Source organism: Ciconia boyciana, chromosome 24, assembly GCF_034638445.1.
Source record: "Ciconia boyciana chromosome 24, ASM3463844v1, whole genome shotgun sequence".
NCBI classification, from domain to species: Eukaryota; Metazoa; Chordata; class Aves; order Ciconiiformes; family Ciconiidae; genus Ciconia; species Ciconia boyciana.
In genome coordinates this window covers 175318-202096 of record NC_132957.1, presented here as the reverse complement: position 1 = coordinate 202096, position 26779 = coordinate 175318, and the positions used below count along the sequence as shown (strand labels likewise).

The following is a 26779-nucleotide window of genomic DNA, read 5'->3' as shown; positions in this document are numbered from 1 at the left end:
CCGGCGGCCGCCCCGCCCGCCGGGCGCGGTGCACGCTGGGAGCCGTAGTCCCGGCGAGGCGCCATTTCGCCGGCAGCGTGGGGGCCGCCGCCCGCGGTGACTTTGCGGCATGGAGGGCGGCTTCGGCTCCGACTTCGGCTCCGACTTCGGCTCCGGGGGCGGCGGTGGGGGGAAGCTGGACCCGGGGCTCATCATGGAGCAGGTGAAGGTGCAGATCGCCGTGGCCAACGCACAGGAGCTCTTGCAGGTCAGGAGGGGCCGCGGGGGGCGGGCGGGGGCTGTCCCGCTCCCGCTCCCGCTCCGTGCTGGGCTGCGGGGGGCTGCCCTGCGGCCCGGGGGAGCCCGGCCGTGCCGCTGCCCCTCAGCAGTGCGGGGCGGGGGACGCGACCCCTCTCACGGCCTCTCTCCGCAGCGCATGACGGACAAGTGCTTTCGGAAGTGCATCGGGAAGCCCGGCGGCGCGCTGGACAACTCGGAGCAGGTGAGCGTGGCCGGGGAGAAGCGGGGACCCGCGGGCCACCCCCCGGGGCGACCGCTGAGGGGTCTCTGTCCCGCAGAAGTGCATCGCCATGTGCATGGACCGGTACATGGACGCCTGGAACACGGTTTCCCGAGCCTACAACTCTCGGCTGCAGCGGGAGAGAGCCAACATGTGAAGCACCCCGGCTCCTGGACCGGGGAGGGACCATGTGGGGAAGGGACGAGCGGCCAGTCCAGGTGGTTGGGGGCGAAATCCTGCTGCCTTTCCAGCCCCTGCCATGGCAGAGCAATAAACCCTCGCTGAACCTTTTGCATCCGTTGGCTTTTATTAGCACCAGCCCCAGGAGCGAGTGAATTTTCCAGCCTTGAGAGCCACCGTGAGCTGCTTGGTTTGCTTCATGCCCTTCCCAACAGTCCAGACTGGCCAAGGCATATAGCAGCTGATAAATGCCTGCTGAAAGGGCTGCAAGAGGCAAGGAGCCTTCTGTGGAAAAGGGGGTCCAAGCCAGCAACACAGTCCCCTTGCCCAGGAAGCAAGCATGGACCCAGCCATCAGGTAGTTACCCAGTCCCTTTTAATCAGTGGAAAAGCTGCCATGAGATGCTCCACATGCCACACGTGGCTCTTTCTTCCCTTGTATTTGTATAGCTGTATGTGGGGGCTCACTTTTGAGCTCATAGGCTTTGACTCAGCTCAAGCAGTGTGTTGGGGAGCTCTTATTAGGTTTGCAGCACAGCCTTGCAAATAGTTGTAAAAGTACAGCTGGGGATGAAAAGGGTCAGGAAGTGCTTAGGTTGATTTCTTTATAGAATAAAATGTGTTGTGTGGCTGCGATACTCTGTAACTTCTGGTTTGGCTCTGGCACAGACTTTCCATCTTGGAGCTTACCTTCTAGGCATCATTTTTTTTGAGGGAGGAGTACTTCTGCAACAGAGGACTTGGGTCTGCTTTGGGGCTGAGCTCTGTATTGTTCTTGGCTTACACACCTCTCCTGGAAAGGTCAGTTTATGCTGTGTAGTCAGCAGTGTGCACAGCAGCTGGAAGAGGGGAGTGCTGGAGATTAAAAGTGCCTATGCCCCTGTAGGGAGATTTTTGAAATACCTTCTTTTGAAGTTCTTCTGTATTTTATAAAAGATTTCACTGTTTGCCGGGGCAGGGAGACAGACTGGAAGGATGATGTCTCCTTAGCTGCTAGGACATTCAAAGGGATGTGGGGGAATCTGATGTCATTTAATCTCCCAATGTGGTAGCTTCTGTGAAGGGACTAAAGTGTTCTCACACAAGGTAAACTATTAGGAGATAACTGGATATTTGGACTAATTGAAACTGAACTGGAGTTTCACCTCTAGATTGGGCAGAATGACTACTTGGAAATAAAGTGCTTTCCAGCCATGTTTGCTTAGAGGCCTTTTTACTTTTCTTTATGGCTGTAGGGATTTTGTGGTACTGGCTGTGCAGCAGTCCCGTTTCATTGATGGGAGCATCCCACAAGTGTTCCAGCCATGGATCTGAACCCATCTTGAGCTGAGCCATGCCTGGAAGCCAGGTCTCCCACCTTCCCAACCGCTCTAGCAGGGAAAGTGGTGGATCTCACTGCCAGCTGGGTTGAGAAACCTCTTGCTATACCCAAATGCAAGAAACCTCTGCTATACCCAAATGCAGAGCTTAAGTGCCAAAGACTAGGAAGGAGTTTGGGGTACTAGCTGCTGTTCAGTTTTGGTGGTCGAATCTATGAGATGTCTAAGTCTGCCTAAGACTTGACACGAGCTCTGCAGCAGTTTCTCCTTGTGAACAAAGGTGTCTGTGTGCCTTTATGCTGGCTAGTGGGACCTGACTTCCCACTGAAGGAGTTGTATCCTTGGGCCACATCTCAGCATGTTGAATTTTTCCCACCTAGCTTAATCAGAACAGTGGTCTGTGTGGCTATGCCATAATCTTTGTCAATTTAATCACCTGTTCCCTTATGCAAAGGGAGCTGGGGGCATGGGGGGGTGTGAGAAGCCTGTCCTGATTGTCTAATACAGATGAGGGCCTGTGCAGTCTTAAGTCCAAGTGTTTTAGTCCTGCCTTCTCTTGTGATCAAATGGTGAGCCAGGGGATGGTCACTGAGCTGACTAGTACCAAGCACTGAGTGGAAACAGTAGCATACCCTTTCCAAAATCCATTGCACAACATAACAGCTCCATCAAGGCAGTGAGGTTCTGCAAGGGCGTAACTCTGGGCTGGGACAAAGTTCACTTGTCTCAGCTTTTGGGATGACAGCTCATAGATAGAGGTCAGCCAGACTACGTGAATCTCTGGCAGATGTTTTGGGCACCCCTCCAACTAGAAAGGCCACATTTTAATGCACAGGATGTTTAGCCAGGTCTTAAGATGGGACAGGCCTCATTTATTTATAGAAAATGTCTAGAATTGTACCTTTCTATGCAGAGCAGTTATCAAATGCCCTGGTGTCACAACTGCAGTGGGTCACACAACACTGGCATTTGCTTAATACTTCACTTCCCTTGGCCATCTTCACTCCCTTGCAGCATCAAAAAAAAAGGACAATAGCTGAGGGGTTAGTGCATCCTCTGGCAATTACTCCTCTCATTCGTTGCCTTCCCTGAGTGGCGAAATGCAGCTTCAGAGCTTGAGGTTCTGTGCAATCCAGCCCTGGACAGCTGTGACTTTGGTGTAGACACCAGGGAAGTATGGCCTGGCACAGCCATAGCCCCAGCTTGTGATTCCTGCTAGAAACCACTTTCCTGAGGGTTCTTTACATGCCAGGGGCCCACCTGCATCACCCTGCAGAGAGAGGAAAAAGGTCCTGTATCAAGCCAAAAAGGCAGCCCAGCCCCTCCAGCTGTGAGATGGTCTTTCTCTCTGGGACATAGCAGCATTTGCTGTCCTGTTCCCCATCTCCCCAGGAGCCTGCTTCCAAGCTGGAGGACTGCTCAGTGATGTACTTGCACGCACAATCTGAGGTTGGGGTTCTGGAACATGGAAGAACGTGGTCAGAGGCACAACAGGGTCATGAAATGGGCTCCATGGTATCCCTGTGGCCTCTGGCTTGGCATTACCTCTCTGCATGTTTCCCTGACCTGTCACAGGTTGGTGGGGCAAGCAGAACAAGGTGTATGCAGGATGGACTTGGATAATGGCAACAGCCAGTGGAGATGGATGGACAGACAGCTGAGCTAGGGGAGGCAGGGCAAGGCCCTCCTGAGAGAATATAGCCCGGGGACTTTGCACAAGTTTGCTCTGTCCCAGCCGCAGCATTTGCTGCTCTTGCACTCACTGAACAACTGTCGACGGTGCCCTGTGGGAAACCGGCACACACCATCCTGCTGCTGATCTGAACAGGGTAGAACTTTTTGCAGGCCTGGTCTCCAATCATGTTCACTGCTGCTTTTTGCAGATGCTTTGACATGAGACCTGAGGAGACAAGTATCGTTGTTAGCTTGGTGCACAGCAGGTGAGAAGCAGCAGCACGTGTAGGAGTGGGGTCTCTGTGGCCTTACTTGCTTGCCAAAGGGGGAAACCTGCACTGGGAAAGTGAATCAGGCCTGGTTCCTCCCCAGCAGAGCAAGCCCAGGAAGGTCCCTTTGGCGTGTAGTTTGTCAGGCAGCTTGGCTGACCAGACAGAAATGGTATCAAGGTGGTCCTGATAGGAGCATAGGAGCACAGCACACTGCAGGAGCACAGCTGGAGCAGCTGCTACAGGGATGGGGAGCACAGTGCCTGGCATGTAGAAAGCTCGGAAAGGCTGCAGGAGGGCAGAGGTACAACCAAATGGAGGAGTACAGTGCATGGTGGCTGAGGAGGAGACTGTGGTGACACCAGGCCTTGCCCAGGTTGGTATCCCCTGCAGGGTCTGGCCTGGCATGGGGAGTGCTTGGGGCAGTGGATTGTGGGAATCATAGATGTTTGGGCTCGAAGGGTAGACGGCACTTAGCTTGGCCATCGTGGATGTGAGGGAGCACTCTCAGCCAGTACCTCCTTCCTTTGTGGAGCCCCAGCCTGTGATGAAGCATCTGGCCCCCTCACGGAAGATGTGTGAATTGTGTGGGAGACAGATAGGTTTGATGGTGTTGCTGAACTTGACGGGCATGTTCAGCTCTAGCAGGGCCACATCGTAGTCCAGGCTGTAGACGTTGTAAAAAGGGTGCTTGTAGATACGGAATATTTTCTCCATTTTGCCATCGATGCCACTCAGGAAGGGTGTTCCTAGAAAGGCTACCCACATTTTGGGGTCACTGTAACTGCAGAAAGACAGCAAACCTGGCTGTTAGGAGCATGGCCTCACAAGGAGGGCTGTTCCTCCACTAGTGGGGCTGGGATGTGCTATGGCCACACCTTGTGAGGCCAGGACCCCTGTCTCCATCACACTGTGGACATACCCAGCCTTTGCTCCACTCATTCCTCTTCATGCTTACCTGTAGGGGCACATCTATAATAGGGAGTGTGTGCTTCCAGTGGGGCACAGCATCCCAGCCATGGCACTGGACTGCGAGGAAGGGGAAGGGCAGGTGGGCTGATGGGAATGAGGCCAAGAGCCAGCTGGCTCCACTAGCCTATCTCAGACTTACACATCAAAGCAGTGAGCTGCAGAGAGCAGCCACCGGTCGGCAATGAGGACAGCCCCACACTTGTGTTCCTTCCGCCGAAGCCACAGACTGACTTGCCAGGGCCATTCTCCTCGAGCTGCAGTGCTGCCACCCACGATCTTGCTGAAGGCCAGAGCAGTTGTTAAGCCACAGTCTGAGACAGAAGAAGAGGCACCGTGGTTTTAAGCAACCATAAATGAAAGGGTTATCTGCCCTCCCATAGCCTGTGCCATGGGGCAGCCTTCTGGGGAGACGTATGCAAGGCGGTAGGATGTGATGAATTTCATTCACCCATCTGAGGCAAGGCTTGGCACAGTATGCTTTGGGAACTTTTAGTTCACACAGATCACACCTTCCAGGGATGTGGTACGTGAGGAGGGGACGTTTGGATGGACTGGCTGAGCTGTCACACAGCAAGGAATGTGCAGTCCAAGGAGCAGTCCCAGGGATGACAAGACATCTTCTGGGCTGCCATGTTGTGCAGAACTGTCTTGCCAGCTTGTACTAGCAGACTGACTGGCCAGAAGGCCGGTGTGGTGGGAAATGGGTTCTAATGTTTATAGCATAGGAGAAGAGGCCACATTCCCTGGCAGAAAATTTGGACCCTGCTCATCCAGCTTTATCTTGTTATACCTACTTGGCAGACCAAGTAGGACCTGGACCACAATGGGCTGGCCCAGGCCCCCAGTGTACAACGTGAGGCCCAAGACAGCCCATGTGAAGTTGGTGGATTGCACTGGGGAGTCTGGGTAATGTAGAATAAGGCTGGGCAGCAGTTGCAGGCTGCAAAGCAGCACTCACCGCAGTTGTGCTCATCGAAGCCGTTGCTGCAGTCAACAATGCCATCACATTCGGGATTTTCTTTTCCAATACAGACCTTGCTGGAACACTTGAAGGTGAGGCTGGTACAAGGCACCACTGGAAGGCAATAACCCATGGCCTGCTCAGTACCCTCTGTGCTGGGGCTGGAGGTCTCCTACCAACACGTCAATAAATATGTCGTCAATTTTACCTGGGGTTTGGGTGGGCTTGGCAGGCTCAGTGGTTTTCAGAGCTGTGGAGTTTTCTTTCATGGTTGTGGTTGTCTTCATCCCCAGGGTGGTTCTATTGACTGGACTTGCAGCTGTTGTGCTGGGCTGCCGGGTGAGGATGGCTGCAGTAGAAGTTCTAGCGAAGGCTGAACTGAAAGGGGTGCCTGTGCCAGGAATGGGCAACTGTGAGATGGTATCCAGGATCCAGTCTTTGAGTTTGGCAATTCTGGAGTACACACCGGGTTTCATAGCCTGGGCACAACCAATTCCCCAACTCACGATGCCGGCCAGATAAAACACTCCTGGGGTCACCTCACAGGCCAAGGGTCCACCTGAATCTCCCTGAGGAAGAAGCAAGGCAATGGCTGCTCAGCCCAGTCTCCCCAAGACAGGTCTACATGGAGCTGCCCCTCAGGCACACTGGGAGGACTTAGCTAGCCCTAAGCTCTTACTCCAGCCCCGTGAGGCTGTCTGCTGCCATGCATTGTGTGTGCAAGCCATGAGTGTGCAGAGGCTGAAACCAGGGTCAATGGCTCAACCTGGCTGCACAGAAACAAACAGCATTTGTCATGAAAGTTAATAGCTCCTGACAGCACCTTTCCACAAGTGGAGGACAGCCACCGCCAACTACCACTGTCTCACTGCCACAGGAGGAGACCTGCTTCATCCAGGACTCCCAGTCTAGCCAGACAGAGCAGTGGGATGTTGGTTTAAGTCATGCTCAACTTGATGGAGCTTTATTTACTTTGCTAAAGCTCCAAGGCAGTGGGCTGGGTTTTTTGAGCTAAGGTGCATGTGGATTGCAACCTGGCCACAGCAGCTCAGTAAACATTTCCCCAGTATGTGCTGAGGCTGTGAGTTAGCCCAGCTTTCTGGAACAATCCACAGAGGAGTAGAGAAATCCCAGACTCTTACCTGGCATGAGTCTATCTTCCCCTCCAGGAAGCCAGCACAGATCATTCGGTCAGTGAGGGAGAAGTTGTAGAGGAAATTGCAGGTCTTCTGGTCTATGATGCCCACAGAGGCTTTCTGCAGGATCTCAGGCTTGGTGACTGCATGAAAACCACAGGATTAGTGAGTACAGCAGAGGGAAGTGGGAGCTAATGGGTTTTAGACTGACCCAACATACATTTCAGAAAAACAAACTCTAATCCCACACAGGAGTTGAGTCCTATATGAGCTACTCTCTCAGCAGCCCTGAAGCTCCTGGCTCATGCCAGGGTGCAGTTTCATACCTATGCAAAGGATACTGCACACAGGCAGCAAGTTTCTGTTGTCTTAACAGCTTGTGGGCTCCCGGTCAATTGTTAGAGGGACAGTAGGGCCTCTTTGGTAGCACACGTGCCACCCTCAGGCCTTCTCCCTGCAATGGGATCTTTGCTTTTTCTAATTGCTTGGAACATCTTTGCGACTGAGCATGGTTGCTGAGGCTGACATACTGTCCTGCCAGAGCTACAGCAGGCCACTGAGGCAGTGCCCCACTCTTGCCCACTCATGGGAAAACTACTGAGGGGAGCTCAGCAGGTTTCTCCTAGTTTCTGCCAAGCTGCTCTCTCCATTTTCTTGTTTGCTGGTGGCTCCTAAATAACTGCACTTTAAGGTAGTGCTCTGTGTACCCTTACTCTTGCTTATTCTTATGTTTCTATCAGTTCCTGACTGTCCCTGTTACTGTCCCCTGTTCTGTACGCTCCCAGGACTGTCTGGGTTGCAGTGGCACAGGCTTTGCTGCTGGGTCTGTCACTGCTCCAGAGCAAATCAACTGGTAGTGCATCACTGCTTACCATTCCCTTCTTGGAGGTTACCCCACCCAGAAATTATGCATTTCTTGCCAACAGGAAACTTCTCCACAGTGAGTGGGAGACAGACGGGCTGGATGTATTTGTTGAAGACAAGAGGTCTTGCCAGCTCAAGTACAGCCACATCAAAGTCCAGAATAATAGGGTTGAAGAGGGGATGCTGGATCACTCTTGTTACATTGACTTTCACTGCACTCCCATCTGTTCCATTTAGTGATGTTGTTCCCACATAGGCTTCGATCTCTTCTGGATTTGTCCTGCAAATACATAATCCTAGACACGCATGTTCACACACATATGCCTAGCATGAATTCTGACATTTAAATTGCAAGACAACTTTAAATGATCAGTGTTTGTAATCTTACTTTACGAAAGCTGAGCCCAGCACAGAGAAGAGCAGCCCTGCTAAGTCAGGCCCAAATAACTGTTTCCAGCAGTGGCACATGTTGGATGTCTCCTGAAGAGCAGGTAAACATGTAGTAATCCTTTCCTCACCTCCAGAAATTTGTGATTTCAGGAGTGTTCTGGCACACAGATGGTGTCTCTATATGCAGTAGGTCTTGATAGATTTGTGGGTTTTATTTGGATTTTTCTAGAGTTGCATTTTATTCCTTTTTTTTAACCCCACATGAATTTTAAACATTCAGTTTAGTGACATTTATGAAGAACTGCTTCCTTTTGCTTGTTTTCTACCTGTTCTTGGTTGTTATTTGATATCTTAAAAAACAGTAAGAAGGCATTCCCTAAACACTTTGTACCCTTTGTAATTGTATAGTCCCTATCACACACTCCCTTCCCATCCAGTTGTCTCTTTTCCCAAGTCTAGTCTGATCTATTTTGTCGTGCTTGTTCCACACCTGGCTCATCCTTGTGTCTTGTGTTAGCCTTTTTACAATATGTTATTCTAGGACTGCATGCAATGTTTGAGAAGTCAGTATGCTGTGGATTACCAGCAACATACTGGTAATCATCTCAGTTGTTCTTCTAATAATTACTAGCATTCCTTTGCTCTTTAACTGCCACTGCCCACAGAACTGCTGTTCTCATGGCAATATCCACAGTATTTCTGACCTCTTTTTCTGAATGGTAAAAGCTGATGGAGATCCATCATCATCTGCAGACAGATAGCAGTGCCTTTTTTGCTGTGTGCCTCACTTCACACTTGCCTACCTTGCATTTCACTTGCTGCTTTATTGCCCAGCTATTTAATGCATAAGGCTGTCTTGAAACTCTTCATAGTTAGTCCCCCACCTTTTCTACCTGCAAGAATTGTTATTCTTGACAAACATTATCCTCTTGCTACTCATTTCTTTATCTAGGTTATTTATCAATCTGGGCTTGGGCTCTTGCTGTTTAACAGAACTATGCAGGATTGAACTGACCACAGCTGACCACGTGTCTCTATTTCCTATATTACAGCCAATTTTTAAAGTTAAATTTCTTGAAGAAACTCTCTTGTGGCACCTGTCCTTTTCCACTCCTTGTTAGATGTGGTGTCCTTGCTCCCTGCCCAGGCTACTTTAACCTTTCCCTGCCTCATCCCAGCCTCCCCACAAAACCCCTTTTACTATGAATCTGTAACTATAACAAAAATTAATGTCCAGTGTGGGTTCTTGTTTTTGCCCAGTGACCCCAGTGCCACAGCTGTGGGTTTGGCTATGCGGCTGCATAGAGCTGCCCAGCTCTGTGCAGGTGGGCAGGCGAGCTGGAACAGCAGCGCTAGCAGGGATGGACTCTTACTCGTTGAAGCAGTGAGCTGCCGACAGCAGCCAGCGGTCCCCAATTACGGTGGCTCCACAGAAATGCCTTGAGTCTTCTTTCAGGCTGACTTGCCAGGGGATCTCTCCTCTGGAAGCATCTGTTCCTCCCACGATCTTGCTGGGTTTAGAGAACCCAGGTCGTCCTCCACAGTCTGAACAAAAGCCAAAGCATGACTTGTGAGTACTCCTAGCAGAAGACAAGCGAGGAGAGACTTTTGCTCTCTAACCAGTAAGTGAGTGCGGACAGGTCAGGGCTGACGTGTGAGGCATCTGCCCAAGCCCTGGCCTGCTGATCGTGGCAGTCCCTGATAGTGGCTGTGGCACAGCCATACATGGGCTTTCACCCTAACTGCTGTTCTGCATCTTGCTCTTGGCAAGTCCTTAATCCTGTGCCTTTCTTGAAGGCAGAGTAACCAGCAGCTCTGTGCTTCTTCACCTTGCCATTCCATCTAAAAAGTTAATCCTAAATTTAGAAAGATACCCTGCATCTGTATCTCCCTGCAGAGCTGCTGGGAGGGCTCATTGGAGCTGACAGGTCATCCTATGGACACCTGCCGTCCTTCCCTCCGGGGAAAAGATGCATGGCTGCTGTGAAGTTGCAGCCATCAACTGTGAACTGCTGGGAGATCCTTGGGTGGCAAACAAAAGTGAGTGGTCAATGGGTTAAACAGTGTCAGACGCTGCTGTGTCTTAGTACCCTGTCCTGGGCCTGCTGGAGCAAACCAATTATACAGACAGCAGACAAAATTACACGTTCAGTTGCATAAGCAAAGGAGCCCATGAAACTCATCTGCGCAGGTACTGAGTGACTTTGGCAGGCTGCTCTGGGCTCAGCCGGGGCAGCCAGATAGTGTCACTTGTGCCTTGGTCCTTAGCACTTAGGCAAGGGTTGCATGGGTCACCCTACTGAAGGTCATTTCAGCTCAGTGGAAGAACAAACCTGACATTTGGAACTGTACCAGCTACTCTTCCTGCCCAGGTACACCCACCCTGTGGGTGCTCATACCTTGTGGTCTCGATGCAGTCACTGGCTTGCTGGCAGCTGGGGCTGGTGAAGTGGTGGGGATTGCGCCGGTGGTGGTGGTGTTGAGCTTTTCAGAGCTGACCACGTTAGTATTAGTACTGGAGTGTGTTGGAGGGACAGTACGGGCTATGGAGGCGGGAAAGGCAGAAATAGCATCCAAGATCCAGTCTCTGAGTTTGGTAACACGTGTGTAAACCCCAGGCCGCCTGGCTTCAGCACATCCAATTCCCCAACTCACGATTCCTGCCAGGAAAAACTTGCCAGATGGTTCTTCGCAAACCAGGGGCCCACCAGAGTCACCCTGCAAGAGAAGCCAGATGGTGAGCTCTCCCTGGGGATGCTCCGAACTCGCCCTGCTCACCCTCAGCATACCTCTGCCGGACTGTGTTTCTCTGTCCTGTGTATCCCAGCTCACCTCTGCTTATTTGCTCTACCCTAGTGATGAGTGAAGCATCTCCTGTGCTGGCCTTTGGATGCTCCTGTGTGGACACACTGTGCTGCTATTAAGCAATAGCCTTGTGCCCTTGATAGGCCAGAAGAGCACAAGGACACTGTCCATAAAATCTAGGGTAAGCATTTCTATTGGTTTAATCATTTATTGCTGCTCTTAAAGGTTAAGCCCAGCAGCCCCTAAACAGCCAGATGATGGGTGTTCATTGCATGATATGCAACCCAGGGAGACCATGCTAATCTTTGCATGATGTTTTCTTGATTTGGGCTATGGTTCCCTGGTCAGTTCTTTGGCACTGTGGGGCCATATGAGTGTCACCGATATGGGACATGTGGTGTTTGTGAAGCTGGCAGTGCTTTCTGGGGGTTGGATTGCTATAGGTGAATAATGAATAACTGGATCGGTCACGTTCATCATCCAACCTCGAATCTTCCATTCTTGGCCCCTTCTCTGGTGTTTGTGCTGCATTTGGTGCAGAAATATTAAGTGCTACCACCAGAGAAGTGCAGTTTTGCTCAGCTGGTGGCTGCAGGTATGAAGGGCCCTGCCAAACCACAGGGACAGCCATGAAAATCACAGTCCTCCTCTCCCCACACACTCCTCCTCTCCCTACGCATTGTGAAAGGCAGGATTTTCTCCAGCTGACCACCTGCAATTCCAGGCTGGATAAAGGCTAACTAGGGAAAATATCAAGTTGTTCACCAAAAACTGTTGTGTATGTTTTAGTTTCCACTGCTGCCCTTTACCATCTGAATTTTGATCTTAGGACCTGCCAGGTACATTGGTAGCACCAGCCCTGATTACAGCTCAGGAAGTAGAGAAAAGTAGTTAAATAGCCAAAAGAGCCCCTTAAACAGCACTGCTGTGTCCTAAGCAGTAGAGAACATACATATCCTCATTTTTGTCTTCTGCAGTCCCTGATCTGTGCTTGGGTTCCTTGTGGAACCCAAGGTTCCTTGTGGGGGGAACTGTGACTATGGTGTCAGATCCTGCTTCTTGGAAGTGCTGCTTGGTGCATACTGGGAGGGAAAAGACTCATGCGGGGGGGTGTGCCAGCTTCCCTGGGCAAAGCATACCTGGCAGGAGTCGATTTTCCCCTCCAGGTAGCCAGCACACAGCATCCTGTCTGTGAGGACGTGGCTGTAGAGGCTGGAGCACAGCGTCTGGTCCAGCAGCTCCACTGTTGCTTTCTGCAGGAACTCGGGTTTCACCACTAAACAAGAAAGATGTGACCATGAGCTCACTGCAGGGAGCCTTGCACTGGACCAGCTGCCCATGTTACAGCTCACCCCATATGGCGAGAGCACAGCCTGAGTTCCCTTCCCTGGTGCCTCCTGCACCGCTCACACCCCACCATGCCTCCTCTGCTGCCTGCCATGCTTTGCTTACAGAAATCCTCCCTGAGGTAGCCCCAGCCAGAGATAAGGCACTTCTTGCTGGTGGGGAAGTGATGCCCAGCATCTGGCAGGCACACAGGCTGGATGTACTTAGTGAAGGTCACAGGTCTCTTCAGCTCCAGCACAGCCACGTCATAGTCAGCCGTGTCGGCGTTGTAGGAGGGGTGCAGGATGATCCGTGTGATGCCCATTTTCACTGCACCGCTGTCTGAGCCTCTGAGGGAGGTGGTCCCCGTGTAAGCTGCCCACATGGCTGGGTCCTGAAACCTGGAAGAGAGACAGCCGGGACTGTGTGAGCCTGTGGCCACAGCATCGCCCTACAAACCAGAGCTGCTTGGTGCGGGTGGTGCTGCCTCCTGCCCGTCCTGCCATCCACTCTGGGACAGGAGCTCCCCGTGGCTTAATCTGGTAGGGGAAGGGAACCAGGCGTGATGGGGCAGTGTTGTACAGCGGGAGCATGGCCCAGAAGGTAACGGCAGCTTTTGGAAATTGGGGGGGGGGGCAAGCTAGTGTGGCTAGAGCTTACTCAGTAAAGCAGTGAGCAGCAGACACCAGCCACTTCTCCGTGAGGACTGCAGCACCGCAGAAGTGCTCGTTGTTCTCTCGCAGGCTGACTTGCCATGGGAACTCCCCTCTGGATGCCTCTGAGCCTCCAACTATCCTGGTGGCAGTTTGCATGGCAGGGCGGCTCCCACAGTCTGAAAGGGAGGAGAGAGCCAGTGCGTCAGGATCCTGCCAGCTCTGGCCCAGCAAAGTGCTCTCGGGACCAAGTGGGAAAAGCTGCTTCAGCTTTGTGCATGCTCCCAGCACATGCTCAAGCAGCAGGACATTGCCAGGGATGTCACAGGGCAGACTTTAACCTGCAGGCTTGGAAAAGAGCACTGCAAAGCACTGGCCCATCACAGCATACTCCCTGAAACTCTTCTAAAGCAAGAAATTCTGGAGAGACATATCTTGGCTAGTTTCACAAGCTCAGCCACTGCCTCATGATCTTCTCCCAGCAGCTCGTGGGCATGTGGGGCCTGCCCAGCACGCCAGCCCACCAGGAAGGTAGGCCTTGTCATGACCCTTTGCAGTTGGTGGTAAGACCAAGGTGTTTCTAGGGTACAATTCCCCTCATCCTGATGCAGACATCTACTATTGGCCTGACAAGTTGTGCCATGTCCTTGGCTCTCTTCAGTGCCCAGAAGCCAAGTGGTGTTACAACTGTCAAGGTCTGCAGCAGTGGGTTGTGGCCCAACCCCCATGTCCAGGAGACCTGCTGCGAGAGACTCACCGCAGCCCCTTTCATCAGAGGCATTGGCACAGTCTTTTTGGCCATCACATTCAGGGTTTTCTTTCCACGCGCACTGGGTGTTGAGGCAAGTGAACATGTCTCCAGGGCAGCTCCCTGGGGACAGCAAGGCTTGAGTCACTTGTGTCTTCTGCAGCCCTCCCAGAAACTGTCCCCCAGCTTCCACAGGGGCAACCACCGCGGTGTCCTTATCACTCTGCTCCCTGGCAGTGCTAGTGTCCCTGCGGGATGGAGCCGGGACCGGAGCTGCAGCTCTTGGCGAGCTTGCAGGGGGAAAGGGGTGCAGGGCTCTGGACCACCAGGTTATGAACAAGATGGGACACAAACGCCTCTTGTATCTGCAGCCAGGCCACCAGTGAGGAGGAGGCTACAGGTCAGGCTGCAGAGTGCAGCCAAGGGAGCTGGGGCAGATGGCTCTTCCTGCTGCCTGGCTCTTACCTGATGTCAGTCCAGGTCTGTGGGGAGAAACCTCACTGCGACCTGTGACAAAGTGGAAGGAGTGGGGATCAGTGAGGGCGTCCCAGTCGGGGGGCACAGGAGCTGTGTGCTCCCGTGGACTGTGCTGCTCCCAGGCCAGGGCTGGCAGAGGCTTTGCTCCATCTTTTCCTCCTGCCTGGCAATCACTTTCCCTGGCCAGCGGTGAGCTCCTGGCCCAGTTCCCTTCCCGGGGCCCTTCCTCAGTTTGCACCACCACGGGCACAGTGCGCAGCGGAGGAGCAGCTCTCTGCAGCCCTGCAGGCTGTTGGGGTGATCCCAGGTGCAGGGAGAGATTCCCAAGAGCTGTGGCAGTGAGCTGCCTCCCAGGAGCAGGCTCCAAGGCTGAGGCTGTTGCCTAAAGCCAAGGGGTGTCTGTGCACCCTCCATTTGGGCTGCACAAGGCTCCCAAAGATCCAGAGACCCTGCCCATCATTGCAGGGAGTGCAGAGGGAGCTGCAGGGGAACCCACACCTTCATGTTTTCCAAGCACATGTTTTTTTTAAATCCGCTGGCCCTGGAGGCCTGTGGTCACATGCAACTCCACAGTCACTGAAGGAAAGGAGAATTTCTAGTCAGGTAGTTTCAGAGAATAATTCAAATATGAGAAATATCTACCTAAGCAGGAATTATTGCTACAACTCTGAGGACTGCCTAAGGGCTGCTGCGCACTTGTAGGTACAGACAACCCAGCAATTAACCTCCTGAGGCTTGATCTCCTGTCCCTCAGGCTGGTTCCAGGTGCTGCAAGAAAAGCCAAAGAAGCTGCAGTGTATGCTTTAGGCTCTGTTGTTGCTGCAGGCCCCCAAAGCTGCTCTTGCAGGGCAGAGAGCAGCAGGACAGCATTAGTCTTGGAGGGGGAGCTGGGGACTCCCCATGAATGTCTGTTCAGCAATGACCAAGAGCTAGACATGTTTCTACTGCTGTTTTGTGAAGCTGGTAGCACCTGGGAGCCAGGCAGAACATCTTTTGTTGGTTTGCTTGGGTGCCTGGCAGCACCTCCATTTCTAACATTGCTGCTGGCCATGAAGCCTTGAGTGGACATCCAAAGCTAAAGCCCTGCAGCAGTCTGGCTATCTGAGACACAGTTTGTAGTTTTGCTAGTGTGACCTTTGATGCTAGCAGCACCAGCACAGGGCACCTTGCTCTGGCTGCCCAGCAGTTGCGGGAGGAGCATACCTGTAAGAGAAGCTGAGGATATAGTCCCATAGGCAGCCAGGGAGAGACCCTGCTCATGCAGGGCAGCCGCCAGCCCATGCCTGAGAGCTTCTTCCTCCATGGTAGAGCTCAGGGGCTGGGAATCCTGGGGGGTGCAGCGGAGGCGGAAACGCACGATCACACTTGAGTTTCCATTCCTGCTGGAAGACAGAGAATTGATGGGTACGTTGGATCCATGGTCAGTACAAGAGACGGGCTCTTGTGCTAACTGCCTACAGTGAACTCGAGGGAAACAAAACTAATTCTTAATAATTTAAGGCACAAGTTTCTCTGGAGATGTGCTCTGGGTTGAAATGGTCATTTGCATTTTTTTCTTTGGCCCAAAGTTCAGCTTTGGTAGAACAAAGCCATTTTTCCTCTGCCTTTCTGACTGCCTTTCTGACTGCATTTCCAAATGAAAGAATCCAGAACATTGGTGCGATCCCAGAAGAAAATCCAACCTTGACCAAAAAGCAGTCTCTCTGTTTACTAGGTTTGAACAAGAACACAGGTGTGAGCTCACCTTCTTGGTGGAGCTTGTCAGAATGCCCTGAAACATGAGCTGCACAGACTGCAGAGAGAGCTGCCTACACTCACCTGTAGCCCAGGATGGTGCAACCAGTGCAGCTCCAGTCCAGCTGGGAGTCCTGGAAACTGGACAGAAACTGCAAAGCAAAGAGCAATGGTCACACACTTAGCAGGCAGAAGACCCCAGGGAGATGGGACTAGATGATGCCTGGGATTTTGCAGGGAGCTGGACCTAGCTGGAGCATCTTCTCTTGTCTCTGCAGGCAGCAGGAACACCTGTGTCCACCTCATGTGTAACCCTTTTCCCACCCTGGCTCAGGGCACAAAGCAGCACATCCCTTCTTTATGCCTTCCTAACACCTCTCTTTTGCAAGGAACAGACCTGAGCACACATTTCCCACTCCACAAATGTCTCTTAGGGCCCTGACAGGGCCTCTCGAAGGGCAGCTCAGCCCCACGGTGTACCCCGCTGATGTTTAAGAAGTCCCTGTTTTCCTCCTGCCCTTGCCATCCAGATTCTCCTGAATGAGGACAGTTGAGCTGGGCCCTGGGGAACCACCACAGTCTTTCCCAAGTCTTTTCCTGGCAAGCCCAGCTCAACTCACCAGCCTCTCAAGAGCAGGTGTCAGCACCCTGTAATAGTCCGAGTTCTCCATCTGTAAGCTGCTGTTGAATGTGATTCCTCGCAGCTCCACTGTATGCTCAAAGCTGGTCTCTCCCGCAGGATGATAGGCTGCCAGAGAGGGAAGGTGTCTGTCAGAGGCACAAAGGACACACGGAGGTCTGGGGCGATGGCTGGATCCAGCTTTCCTCACTGCCTGCTTTGCAACATGGGTCTCATCATGTCCTTTAGATCCCCCTGGTTTGAGCAGCTTGACAGTCCCTGACCACCCCAGGCTGCCTAGGGGGCACCCCACGGCTGTGCTGGGCTACACCGCACACATGCAATAGGAGAAATTTGCACTGAACTAATTTGAACTTAAAAATGGTGGATTTTTGTCAAGCCTGAGACAAAACAGATGGGTGCAATGTGCACTTGCAGTGCAATCCCAGATTGGCCCCATCCTTGCTGGGGAAGGGTTGCTGGGTACCGAACAGGCTGGGGAAAGGTGTGCTGGGTACTGAAGCCAGCTTAGAAAGCGATACTGTACAGTAGAGCTGTGCTGGTGCGATCTGTCAGTCATGTCAGGCTGGGGTCCACATCAGGGTGCTGGCCTGAGGTGGCATCTGGCCATGGGGCACCTGAGGCAGCAGGAGGGAGGTGGCAGAGGCAAGGAGATGGTGGTCATGCTCTGGAGTGGGACAGTGAAACAGGCAATGGTCAGTGGCTGCAAGAGGTTGTGGTAGGAGATGGCTGGGGCAGCGAGGTACAGTGACAGGAAATTTGGGAGTTGCAGGGAGAGATTAGGGGAGATGAACAGAGCATACATGTCATGCAACACTGAAGATAAAGTGCTTTAAAGTCAGATATTCAGAACATGAGTTGACTATAGCCCTTGCAATTTGTGTGTGTATGTGGGGTGAGTTGACCACATTTTGTCCTCAGCAGAAGGCTTTTGAGGATTTTTGCTATGAGGACTGTGAGCTGTGCAGACCATTTCTTTTTTGGAGCAGATAAACTGAAAGAACGTACCCGGCTGCACACTCACCCAGCAGGATTCCCAGGTAGAGGGCTGTCACGCTACCCACCACAGCAGCGGCAACGGTTACTTTCCAGCAGCTGGCCCTCAGTCCCCTTCTCTGGGTGCCTAGCACTGGCTTTATCTGGTCCATGCTTTCCGAGCAGCTCTACAGATGGCCTCTGTGATCAAAAAGCAGAGGAGGAAAAGGACAAGACTGGGATGAAAGGTGACATGCCAGCTATGGTTACCCCAGGAGCTCCAACCAGTACATTATCACAAGAGGTAAAAGGATGGACACACACTGCGTCCCCTGAATGTGCCTCAGGCTGCAGTCAGGAGATTTTACTAATACACCCAGGTTGTAGGACCTGAACACATCAACCATGGTGGCCCCTCCCTGCCTGGTTCCCCTTCCCTTTCTTCCTGGAAGGCAACCGCTGAGTACGGCCATATCTGTTGTGAGTACCAACCAGCCCGATGCCTCCACCTCCGTGCTCTGCACAGGCACTACTGTTGACACAACCTCTGGGTGAGCACTGAACCAGTGTCCCAGCATCATGGGCCCTGCCTCGGGGTCCAACCAAGACAGCACACAGTACCTGCTCTTCAGCAGACCATTCCCCAGGCTTGATTTAGCAGCAGGGTTTCAAGGTCTTACCGCCTATGATGCCAGGGTGAACTGGTATGCCAGCTCATAGCAAGGGCTGAGTATGGACCAGGCTTGGCATCTTGGCTTGTTCTTTCTGCCTCAGACATCACCACTAGTAAAGATCCTAAAACCAACCAGTGTCACTAGTAGATGCTTTGGTCCTGCTCAGGAGTCACGGAGCTGCAGTGGTGGGTGGAACAGTTAAGTTGGAAAGTACATTTATCTCAGGGTAATCTTACAGGCCTGCAAATAACATCCTTAAATATGAAACTTTGCAGTTTGAATAGAAAGCTATGGAGAGAGACCTACCTGGGACTCTGGCTGGTGATGTACCAAAGGCAATTGGTACTGAAAATCTCAAGAATCCTTGGCTGCTTCTACTAGACCATTCTGACCTGGCTACTGAAATCCTGACAGTAGGCTACTTATATCCCCATGGTATAGGTTATGTGGATCGAAACTGGCTAATAAACCTCACCCTGTAGTTGTCTGAGGCAGGTTCCAGGGTGAGGTTTCATATATAGCCCAATGCTATTCATATTTTTGCAAGAATTGTGAAGAAAATATAAAATCACAGTCAGTAAATTCAGTGGATGACAAAACTCCCTACAGTGTTTAGCAGAGAGCTCCCAGTGCCTAGTAACGCAGAGCAATTAATATGTGCTTTAATTACAGCTATGCTACTGTCCTGATGAGCAGTTTCTCCTTCCCTGTGGTCAGCACTGCCACTGGTGCTTCCAGTATTTTGCTTCAAGTGGTACAAACATCCTGCACAGGAATGAAAGCCCCTTCATCTGATCTTTCCTTCCTCCTGAGATCAACTCAGTGGCCTCTGCTAGATGTGTTCCAGTATGTCAGTGCTTTTCATGCACTAAAGATGCTCAGACAGGATATGGTACTCCAAACGTGATCTCAAAAAGTGCCAAAAATAGGGTGCTTATCTTGGTTTTCTGTCTGCACTCTTGCTAGTACAAGCCAGCGTGTGGTTGGCCTTCTTTTGCAGGTCATCAACAACTGGATATCGGTAGGAATGAAACAGCCTGGGATATCCTTCTTTATCCACAGTCATTTGATCAGCCATACTTCAGCCATGTTCGTTTTTGCAAGAAGCCTAATGAGACAAGAAGGGGCACTGATTTCCCCTAGCCCTAAAAGGTATTAAATTACTGGATTAATATTCCTCCCTCACAGGTAGGAAGAAGACACACAACCCTTCCCTTCAGAATGGCACACAAAAGTCTACTGAAGACAATTTGGTTGGTCGGAGTTGAAATACATGGCAGTCCAGCCTTCTTGGCCAAAGGTCCAAAGTTCCTCAGCTTCAGAGTGAGTTTTTTGAGGACTCAACCTCTAGCTGCTGGGGAACTTCAGATTTACAGGTCACACCAGAAGAGTCTTGGCAAGGCAAATTCCTCTCTCAAACTTACTCTGCCTAGATATCGACAGCTTCAAGAACATAAAACCCACTCAGCTTTTCCTTCCTCAGTCCCAAATTCCATCCTGCCAAGGAGCATCTCATCTGGTCACTTCTGCACCAGCCACTTCCTACCAGTTCAGAAGACGCTGTGAGTGGTTGGGCTGCAACAGCAGCTATTTACTGATGCTACAAATCAGGCTGTGACTTCAGCAAACAGGGAAGCTGCGGAGGAACAGCCTTTTCTAATGCAAATATATCTAGCAATGAAAGAAAAAGAGGGAAGAAGGGGACCCAGGACACAGGGAGCAGCAGCACTGTTTCAGAAGAGCTTTTCAGTGTTTTCCAAGAGGCGTCAGCAGGTCTTTAAACTGAAGCTTCTAGATAAGAGATTTAAAAAGGTCAGTTCTTTGTGAGGCAACAGACAGAGAGAAAGGGGAGAGGAAGGGAGAATCTGTCCAAGATGCCTCTTTTTTTCTAACAGACCTCCAAATATTCTTTTTCAGCTGTAACTGAGCCTGGCAGAGATAGGCACTTTGGGCCCCTGTGTTTTGCTAACAATATCTCCATTTGACAATTCAGCCCTGGCTAAGAGAAGACAGGTAGGAAACATTTTTTCCAGTGGTCTCTGTGACCTAAATACCTAGAGATGAGCGATCCCTCCTCTGCTCTTTCAATCGTTTTGGAGTCACTGGCTCTCTTGCAGTATGCTGAACGTGGAAGCTCAAAAATCTAGTCCAGATATGCTGACCAGTGCAACAGTGGTCTTACTACCAATGGACTGTAAAGGTAGTGTTGGACAATCGCATCTGAGAAAAAAAATTAACATCACAGACAAAATTGGCTATGGCTGGGTGTTACTTTGACAATACAAGTTAGATTGAACTAATCTTGGCCGCATATAAAAAGTCATACTACAATAAAACATACTTGGGACCCTAGAAAGAAGTTCATATTATTGATTGCACTGGCATTTTAACTGGAAAAAATACAGTATTTAGAGACAGAGAAGCCTTCTACTTCCCAAAACAATCAAAACTTGTCTTCTTTGCTCTCCCTTTTAGCATAAGGAAAGTTTATTTTCTTTTGGTGTGAGTGGTGCAAGTTAAAAAAGAATTTAAAAGACATAAATGAAAAGCCCATCTTGCAAGAGCAAAACAGAGATTGGAATTTTTTTTAGTGACAGAAGATAAGGACCATCTATAAATATGTAATGGAGATGAGTAGCAAGGAGCTATATACATTGAAAAATATCATTGCATAAAATCAAATGAGCGAAAAGTAAATTTTTTTGGTGGGGGCAGAAGTTAGGAGAGTATTAACAGCCAGAGGAGCATGAATTTCCAGTAGGAATGTTGAGAAGAAAAAGCACATTTATGGTTTTTGTCAGATTCTAAATTATGAGTGGTTATAAAATATGATGCCCCTGATAGCGGGGTGGGAGGGGAACTCAGTGATCTAAGAGAGTCCTTCTGGTCCTATCTTAGTGGGGTTTCTTTTCACTGCTCTGTTTTAGCAGAGAAGACATGTAAAGTGTGCTACAGAGAAAGTCAACAAGAAATGTCCTGTGAAAATAACCATCTCTGGCTGTCCCTAAGGATCTGCTGATATCCCTGGGAGATGGCCACCACCTCTGCTCTTCTGCTTCTTGGCAGCTCAGGGTTTGTTTTCTCCATGGCATTTTGCTCCAGGGCAGCCTTGAGTCATTCCATAGGATTTCCTTGGAAGATGTGTTTTATTTCTCAACTGGTTCAGACAGGGAAATTTCAAAATATAAAGTGGAATGGTACAAATATCCATTTATCCATAGTATTTCTTCTAATTAGCCAAACTGTCACTAACACCCTCTCTTCTCATTGAGGAGGACAAGAAAGTAGCACGTGTGTGTGTGTGTGTGTGAGCATGTGTGTGCACTCGTGCAGCAGGTCAGGGGCATGGCACATGCAGGAGCAATGATGGGACAAGGCAGGGCCACAGGAGGGAGATCCTGGGTGTCCGTCCATGCATTGGGCACAGATCACACACTCCTCATGGCAGGGGTCTGTGTGTCAGTCTGGTGAGCCCCATGGCTTGCACACCTGTAAGACTGGCCCACAGCACACAACTGTTCAGCACAAATTGTGGTGGTTCCTGTTTTTAGGTAGAAACTGGCTTCTTGCAAAATGTGGCAGCTCCTGAGGTTGAAGTACGACAGTGACCTCCCAGCACTGTGTTGATGGCTACCCAGTAAAAGGGCTTGGTTTTTCTTCATTTACCTCCATGTTCCCCAGCCTCTTGTCTTTCACTACTCGGTATTTCTCTTCCTTTGCCTCTGCTGTGTCTTTCCGATCGTGTTTTCACCTCCTGAGGCCTTTCCTTCCACCTTCCCAGCCCTTTCCAGCTCTTCATGCTTAGTCTCTCCCCCTTCAGAACAGGAATGCTCACTCCCCTATCTCACACTGCTTTGCCCCAGGCTTCCTCCTGCTCTTCAGCTTCTCCTGTTCCTGGTCTGCCAGCACATAGCAGCAGCCCTCCACCATGAGGACACGAGCCAAGCCTCTCCTCTGATCTGTTCTTTGTGCTGCATTTCTATATTCTAGCATGTTTGGATGGTTTTCTCCAATGCTATCATTATAAAAGGCAGCCGATATGTTGCAACCATTTGAATAACCAAGTGTTAATAAAACATTTGCTTTATACCACATTAAGTTGGTACCATTACAGGGTAGTCTGGCTCTCAGCACAGCAATACTGTGTCTGCTGAGCCTTCAGACACAAGGGTTGTAAAACCGTCTCATGGTCTAAGGTCATGCCTGTAAGTCCTCACCCAGACAGAGCCGTTGCAAAATGATGGCATTGGTATGAAAAATATGCAATTTGCTTGAGGCAGACAACAAGATCAGCAGCAAATCCACCTGCAACCTCAGGAAATAATGAGCGTTTGGTCAAAGGTGAGTGAAGGACTAATGATTTTATCACCAAGATAAGACTTGTGGCACTTCAGAGGAGGAATACAGCAGAAGCAGAATCACCTTCCTCCAGAAGGAGAAAGCCCAAAATGAAAAATTAGACTCCAACGTGCCTCACTTGGTGGGTTCACCATTCAAAATCACAGGTGCCAGAACAACAAACCACATTTGTGCCACCAAACCACAAGCTTGAGCAGAAGCAAAATGATGGTCACTTGCGGTAAGTGAAAGCAGAAACATAACCAGAGGAGACGACGAGATGTGGGTGTGCAAACAGGTCTGCTGGCAGAGCCTGGTGGCGAGAACAGCAAAACCCAAATAACTCAGTTAAAATGGGGTCAAGCCTTGTGATTTTTTTCCTTACAGTTGGGAATTTAATTGTATGCAAATGGAGCTCAGCAACTTGTGGGAGCAGCTACTGATAGAAGTTAGAATATTTTCCTAGGGGAGTGGATTTATAACCAGAGGTATCTGTTGGGTGGTGGTGCAGTGCAAGGGCATGTCAGTCTGGAGAGGCCAAGAACCGTGTGCCAGTTCCCCCTTGTGGCTCAAGGGCACCCCAGGGCTGCACCGTGAGTGGAGTTCCAGAGGACGGGCGTGTTGGAATAAAACTGTTGCTTCCTGGTGAGCCCATATGTCTTCCCTTAAATATTCTGATGAGATTATGATATGCCATGAAAAAAAAGCCCGTGCAGAAACAGCAGCCAGCTGGTAGAACACATAAAGAAAGGAGTCAGCTGCTCAGCATCATGCCAGCCGGAGCAGACAGTACCTTTGTGAGCAAAGACAAACCGCCCACAGGTAGCTGATCAGCAGACACAGTCAAGCCAGGTTTGGCTAACATGGCCTTTTTGTTTCATGTGTCATGAGCATCTCCTGCCACCAGACTGGTTCCTTGAACCACCTAACACTGTATTTCTTTAATCCTTTTGCTTTAACCCATGTCCAACTTCTGGAACTGGACATGTAGAGCTGTGCATGTTTCCCCACCTCTCTGTAGGTTAACATTTAGTGGGGTTGTGCTGCATTTAAAAGGCTATACCCTACTTTCAAACATAAGGAGACACTGTCACCTAAGAGGCTGCAGACCCTGGGCTGAGGACACCATTTTTCTATCAAGGTAAGTGAGCAAAGAGCCCCCAGCACTGTCAGCCTCCAGACCACGAGCAGCCTGCAAGTGAACAAATCTGCTTGGGGTGTTACCAGTCCCTGCCATTCAGTTTAGTAACAATTCCGAATGCCTGCTCACTTGCAGCACTCCTCTTGAAGGTGCATCTGGTTCAGCTGCAGTCCTGCTCTCAGCAAGCCCAATGACACTGTGTGGGCCTTGTTTATTGTCCCTCTTGGATTTCAAATATCTCTCAATTTACAAGTAAGAAGATCCTCTCCCTGCCTGCCAGCTCTGCAGTCTCAGCTGGGACATGACAGACAGGCTGAGCTCCCCATTGCTTGTATTCTCACCGGTAACAAAGGCTCTAACATCATTTCCACCTTGGAGACACTCAGCCTTGAGCTCTCCCGTTGGTAACAGAGTACCGGGCAGATTTGGACCTGCAATTACTTTTTAAACTTTTAGCCATGGATTACACAGTAAAATAAAGGCTGCCTTCCTCCCTCCGACTGTGCTGTCTTGACAAGTCAGTACAGATAGTAAATACTGAATACATATGGGGAGTATCCAGTAAGCAAACAAGTGCCATTTTTGTCCAGTTACTTTTCACAATAGGAGCACTATATAATATGATACTTTTCAGCTCAGGAATGGCCAAGAAAAACTCACATGCTTAACTCATGGCATTTCCTTTAGTGACAACTACCCTCCTCCCTTGGACACTTTGTCTGGCTCAGTACAAAGGCTGTGGGAGAAATCTTAGTCCCAATGAAGTTGGTGGACATACTGGGACCAGAGGTTGTTGGAGGAGCAGGGGCTAAAGTAGATGTCTTCATTTTGCAGATAATCACATTTTATTCATTCTTACCAGCTTACATACATTAGAAGCAATGTCTAAATTACATTTTTTTGTACCTAGCTTCAGCCTTTATTACAGTTTGACAGGTAGGCATTAACATTTATGGGCACAAAACCCCCATGCTACCCTGAAACCAGTCGTCTGCAATGCATGCTCCCTCAAAGGAAGAATTCACATAGAGAAAACCAGGCAGTGATGAAAGATATCAGTCAAGCGGGGAACTCACAGCAGATTTTTGTCATTGACTTCAGAGGCTGCAGAATGAAACTCCACACGTATCGATATGGGATAGTGTCATCTGCTAAACTCAAGTGCTGAGCCTGTGTGACCATGTACAGCTTCGGTCAGCCCCTCCTGCCTGAGGAGACCATCCCCAAGCACAGGCCGCAGGATGCTGGCACACATGGACTGCTCAAATCCTGCACTGGCCTGTGCTGCCTTGCATGGCACCTTTACCCACAGGGACCTCCCTTGAGCAGGATACGGGGGAATATGCCTGAACTCTCTGTAGGGCAGCCTCATGACTGGAAAACAAGTGGGTGCAAAGCAGCGTGACAGCACCCTCAAGCCCTTTCCTTCAACCGTGGGAACAAAGCACCATCCAGCTACAGAAACATTTAGTTCAGCTCAAATGATGGTACTACTCCAAGCCCATGGAGGTTGCTGCAAGATTTGTTCCATGCCAAGGTCAAAATTGCTCACAGCCATGGCTGTGTCACTAGCATATTTCATATAACGATAATTGCTTATTTTAGCATTTAGGTCTGCATTATTGCTAAAGCTGCACTTTTTATTTCCCATTAAGTACCCTGAACTTTCTTTCTAGAATATTTCATAATTTGTTATAGCTTTTGAATAATGTAGACCATTCTCTGCGTTTGTTTTCCAGAGTGTTAAAGAAACTAAGATGTTTCTCCTTAACCAGTACTTTCAGAGAAGAGGGAGGGTCCAGAGATCACTTTCCACCAAGGCTCATCCATCAGATCACATATTTGGTATAGCTGAAGACACGCTGATTAATAGACAAAAGATGAAATGTCCTACAGAAATATAACCTGCAGGGCACAACTGGCAGAAGTGCAAACTTCCACAGGCACTCAATGGGGAGCCCATTTCTGTGGTCAGTGTTGGTTCCTTTGGTCTGACGAGCAGAATGAATCCCCTCCAGCATCACCCATTCGTTTGTGCGAAGCGCTCCCAACCTCCCCCGAACCATTTTAGAGTCACATGGAATCGAAAAACACTAAAAAGCACTCCAGGATCGCATACAGAAAATTATTTAGCCACAAGCTAAAAGGAAGCCACAAAAAGGAAGCACTGAAGTTACTTGCATCTATTGCTTTAAATAAAAGGTTAGCTGTTTCGCCTAACAGGCGATAACTTCAGAAACGAGCAGTTTCCTTAGAGCCGACAAAGCAAGAGGAATTTCCCCGAGCACGGGGGGAAATTCAGCGAGGAGGAGCACTTCCAAATCCCCACTTGTCTGGAAATCTCGAGTGCAGGCAGCTGACCCTGCCGGGCCGCCAGCCGGAGGGGCCGCGGAGCCCTTCCCGCCGCCCGGCCCCAGCAGCGGCGACGAGAGGGACCGCGCTGCCCGCGCTGCGAATCTGCGCTGGTTGGCGCGTGCGGGCGGGGGACCGCGGGGGCAAGAAGCCCCCGCGTGGGTGCGGTTATCAGGGAAGGTGCCGGTTTTTCTCTTCCCACCCGAGCCAAGAGAGCCCGACACCGTGAAGGAGATACAAGGGACTGCTAGGAAGGAGCAGGAACTCACCTGCTTTGCTTTTCCCGCTGCCACCGAGCTGGTTTTCCCCGGACACCTCTGCCCCCGGCGCGCTGCCTCCCGAGCTCCCCTCCCCCGGTGAGTGCCCGGCCACGCGGGCGGCGGGAGAGGCTGAGAGGAGTGTGGGAGGCACACGGGGAGTTTGCATACGGAGCTTAAAGGCACAGGCTGCGAAGCAGAAACGATTCACCCTGGAAAGCTGGCTTGTTTCTTCACGGACTTTGGGTTTAAGCACTTTTTTTTTCCCTAGCTGCCTGCGTTGGAAACTCGAGCAGAGATGCCCCAGCGCGGGCTCCTCCCCAGCCCGGAGTGCAATTTCTGCAGTTCACTGTGCAACTCCCATTCACTTCAGTAGCATTTCACCAGCAGGACAGA

The 26779-nt window shown here is 50.6% G+C and overlaps 2 protein-coding genes across 6 annotated transcripts; one reads left to right on the top strand and one right to left on the bottom strand.

Annotated features, from left to right (window-relative positions):
- The first annotated feature begins 6 nt into the window (after positions 1–6).
- TIMM13 (translocase of inner mitochondrial membrane 13) lies at positions 7–790 on the top strand. Its single transcript, XM_072845745.1, has 3 exons — positions 7–247; positions 413–481; positions 558–790. The coding sequence occupies exons 1-3, from the start codon at positions 110–112 to the stop codon at positions 654–656; spliced, it is 306 nt and encodes a 101-aa protein (XP_072701846.1). The 5' UTR covers positions 7–109; the 3' UTR covers positions 657–790.
- Positions 791–2268: 1478 nt separating this feature from the next.
- On the bottom strand, positions 2269–26779 carry TMPRSS9 (transmembrane serine protease 9). Of its 5 annotated transcripts, none has more exons than XM_072845766.1 (19): positions 26396–26778; positions 17655–17822; positions 16627–16774; positions 16091–16158; positions 15476–15654; positions 14261–14302; positions 13055–13226; positions 12521–12795; positions 12208–12344; positions 10663–10981; positions 9637–9808; positions 7882–8153; positions 7016–7152; positions 6082–6442; positions 5871–5987; positions 5052–5223; positions 4459–4724; positions 3761–3897; positions 2269–3267 (listed from the first exon to the last, which is right to left on the bottom strand). In XM_072845766.1, the coding sequence occupies exons 2-19, from the start codon at positions 17792–17794 to the stop codon at positions 3106–3108; spliced, it is 3276 nt and encodes a 1091-aa protein (XP_072701867.1). In that variant the 5' UTR covers positions 17795–17822; positions 26396–26778; the 3' UTR covers positions 2269–3105. The 5 variants fall into 5 exon arrangements, with proteins under 5 accessions (XP_072701867.1, XP_072701870.1, XP_072701868.1 ...); XM_072845767.1 differs by having other exon boundaries at positions 2270–3267; positions 15476–15651; XM_072845768.1 differs by having other exon boundaries at positions 2270–3267; positions 16627–16754; positions 17671–17822; positions 26396–26775.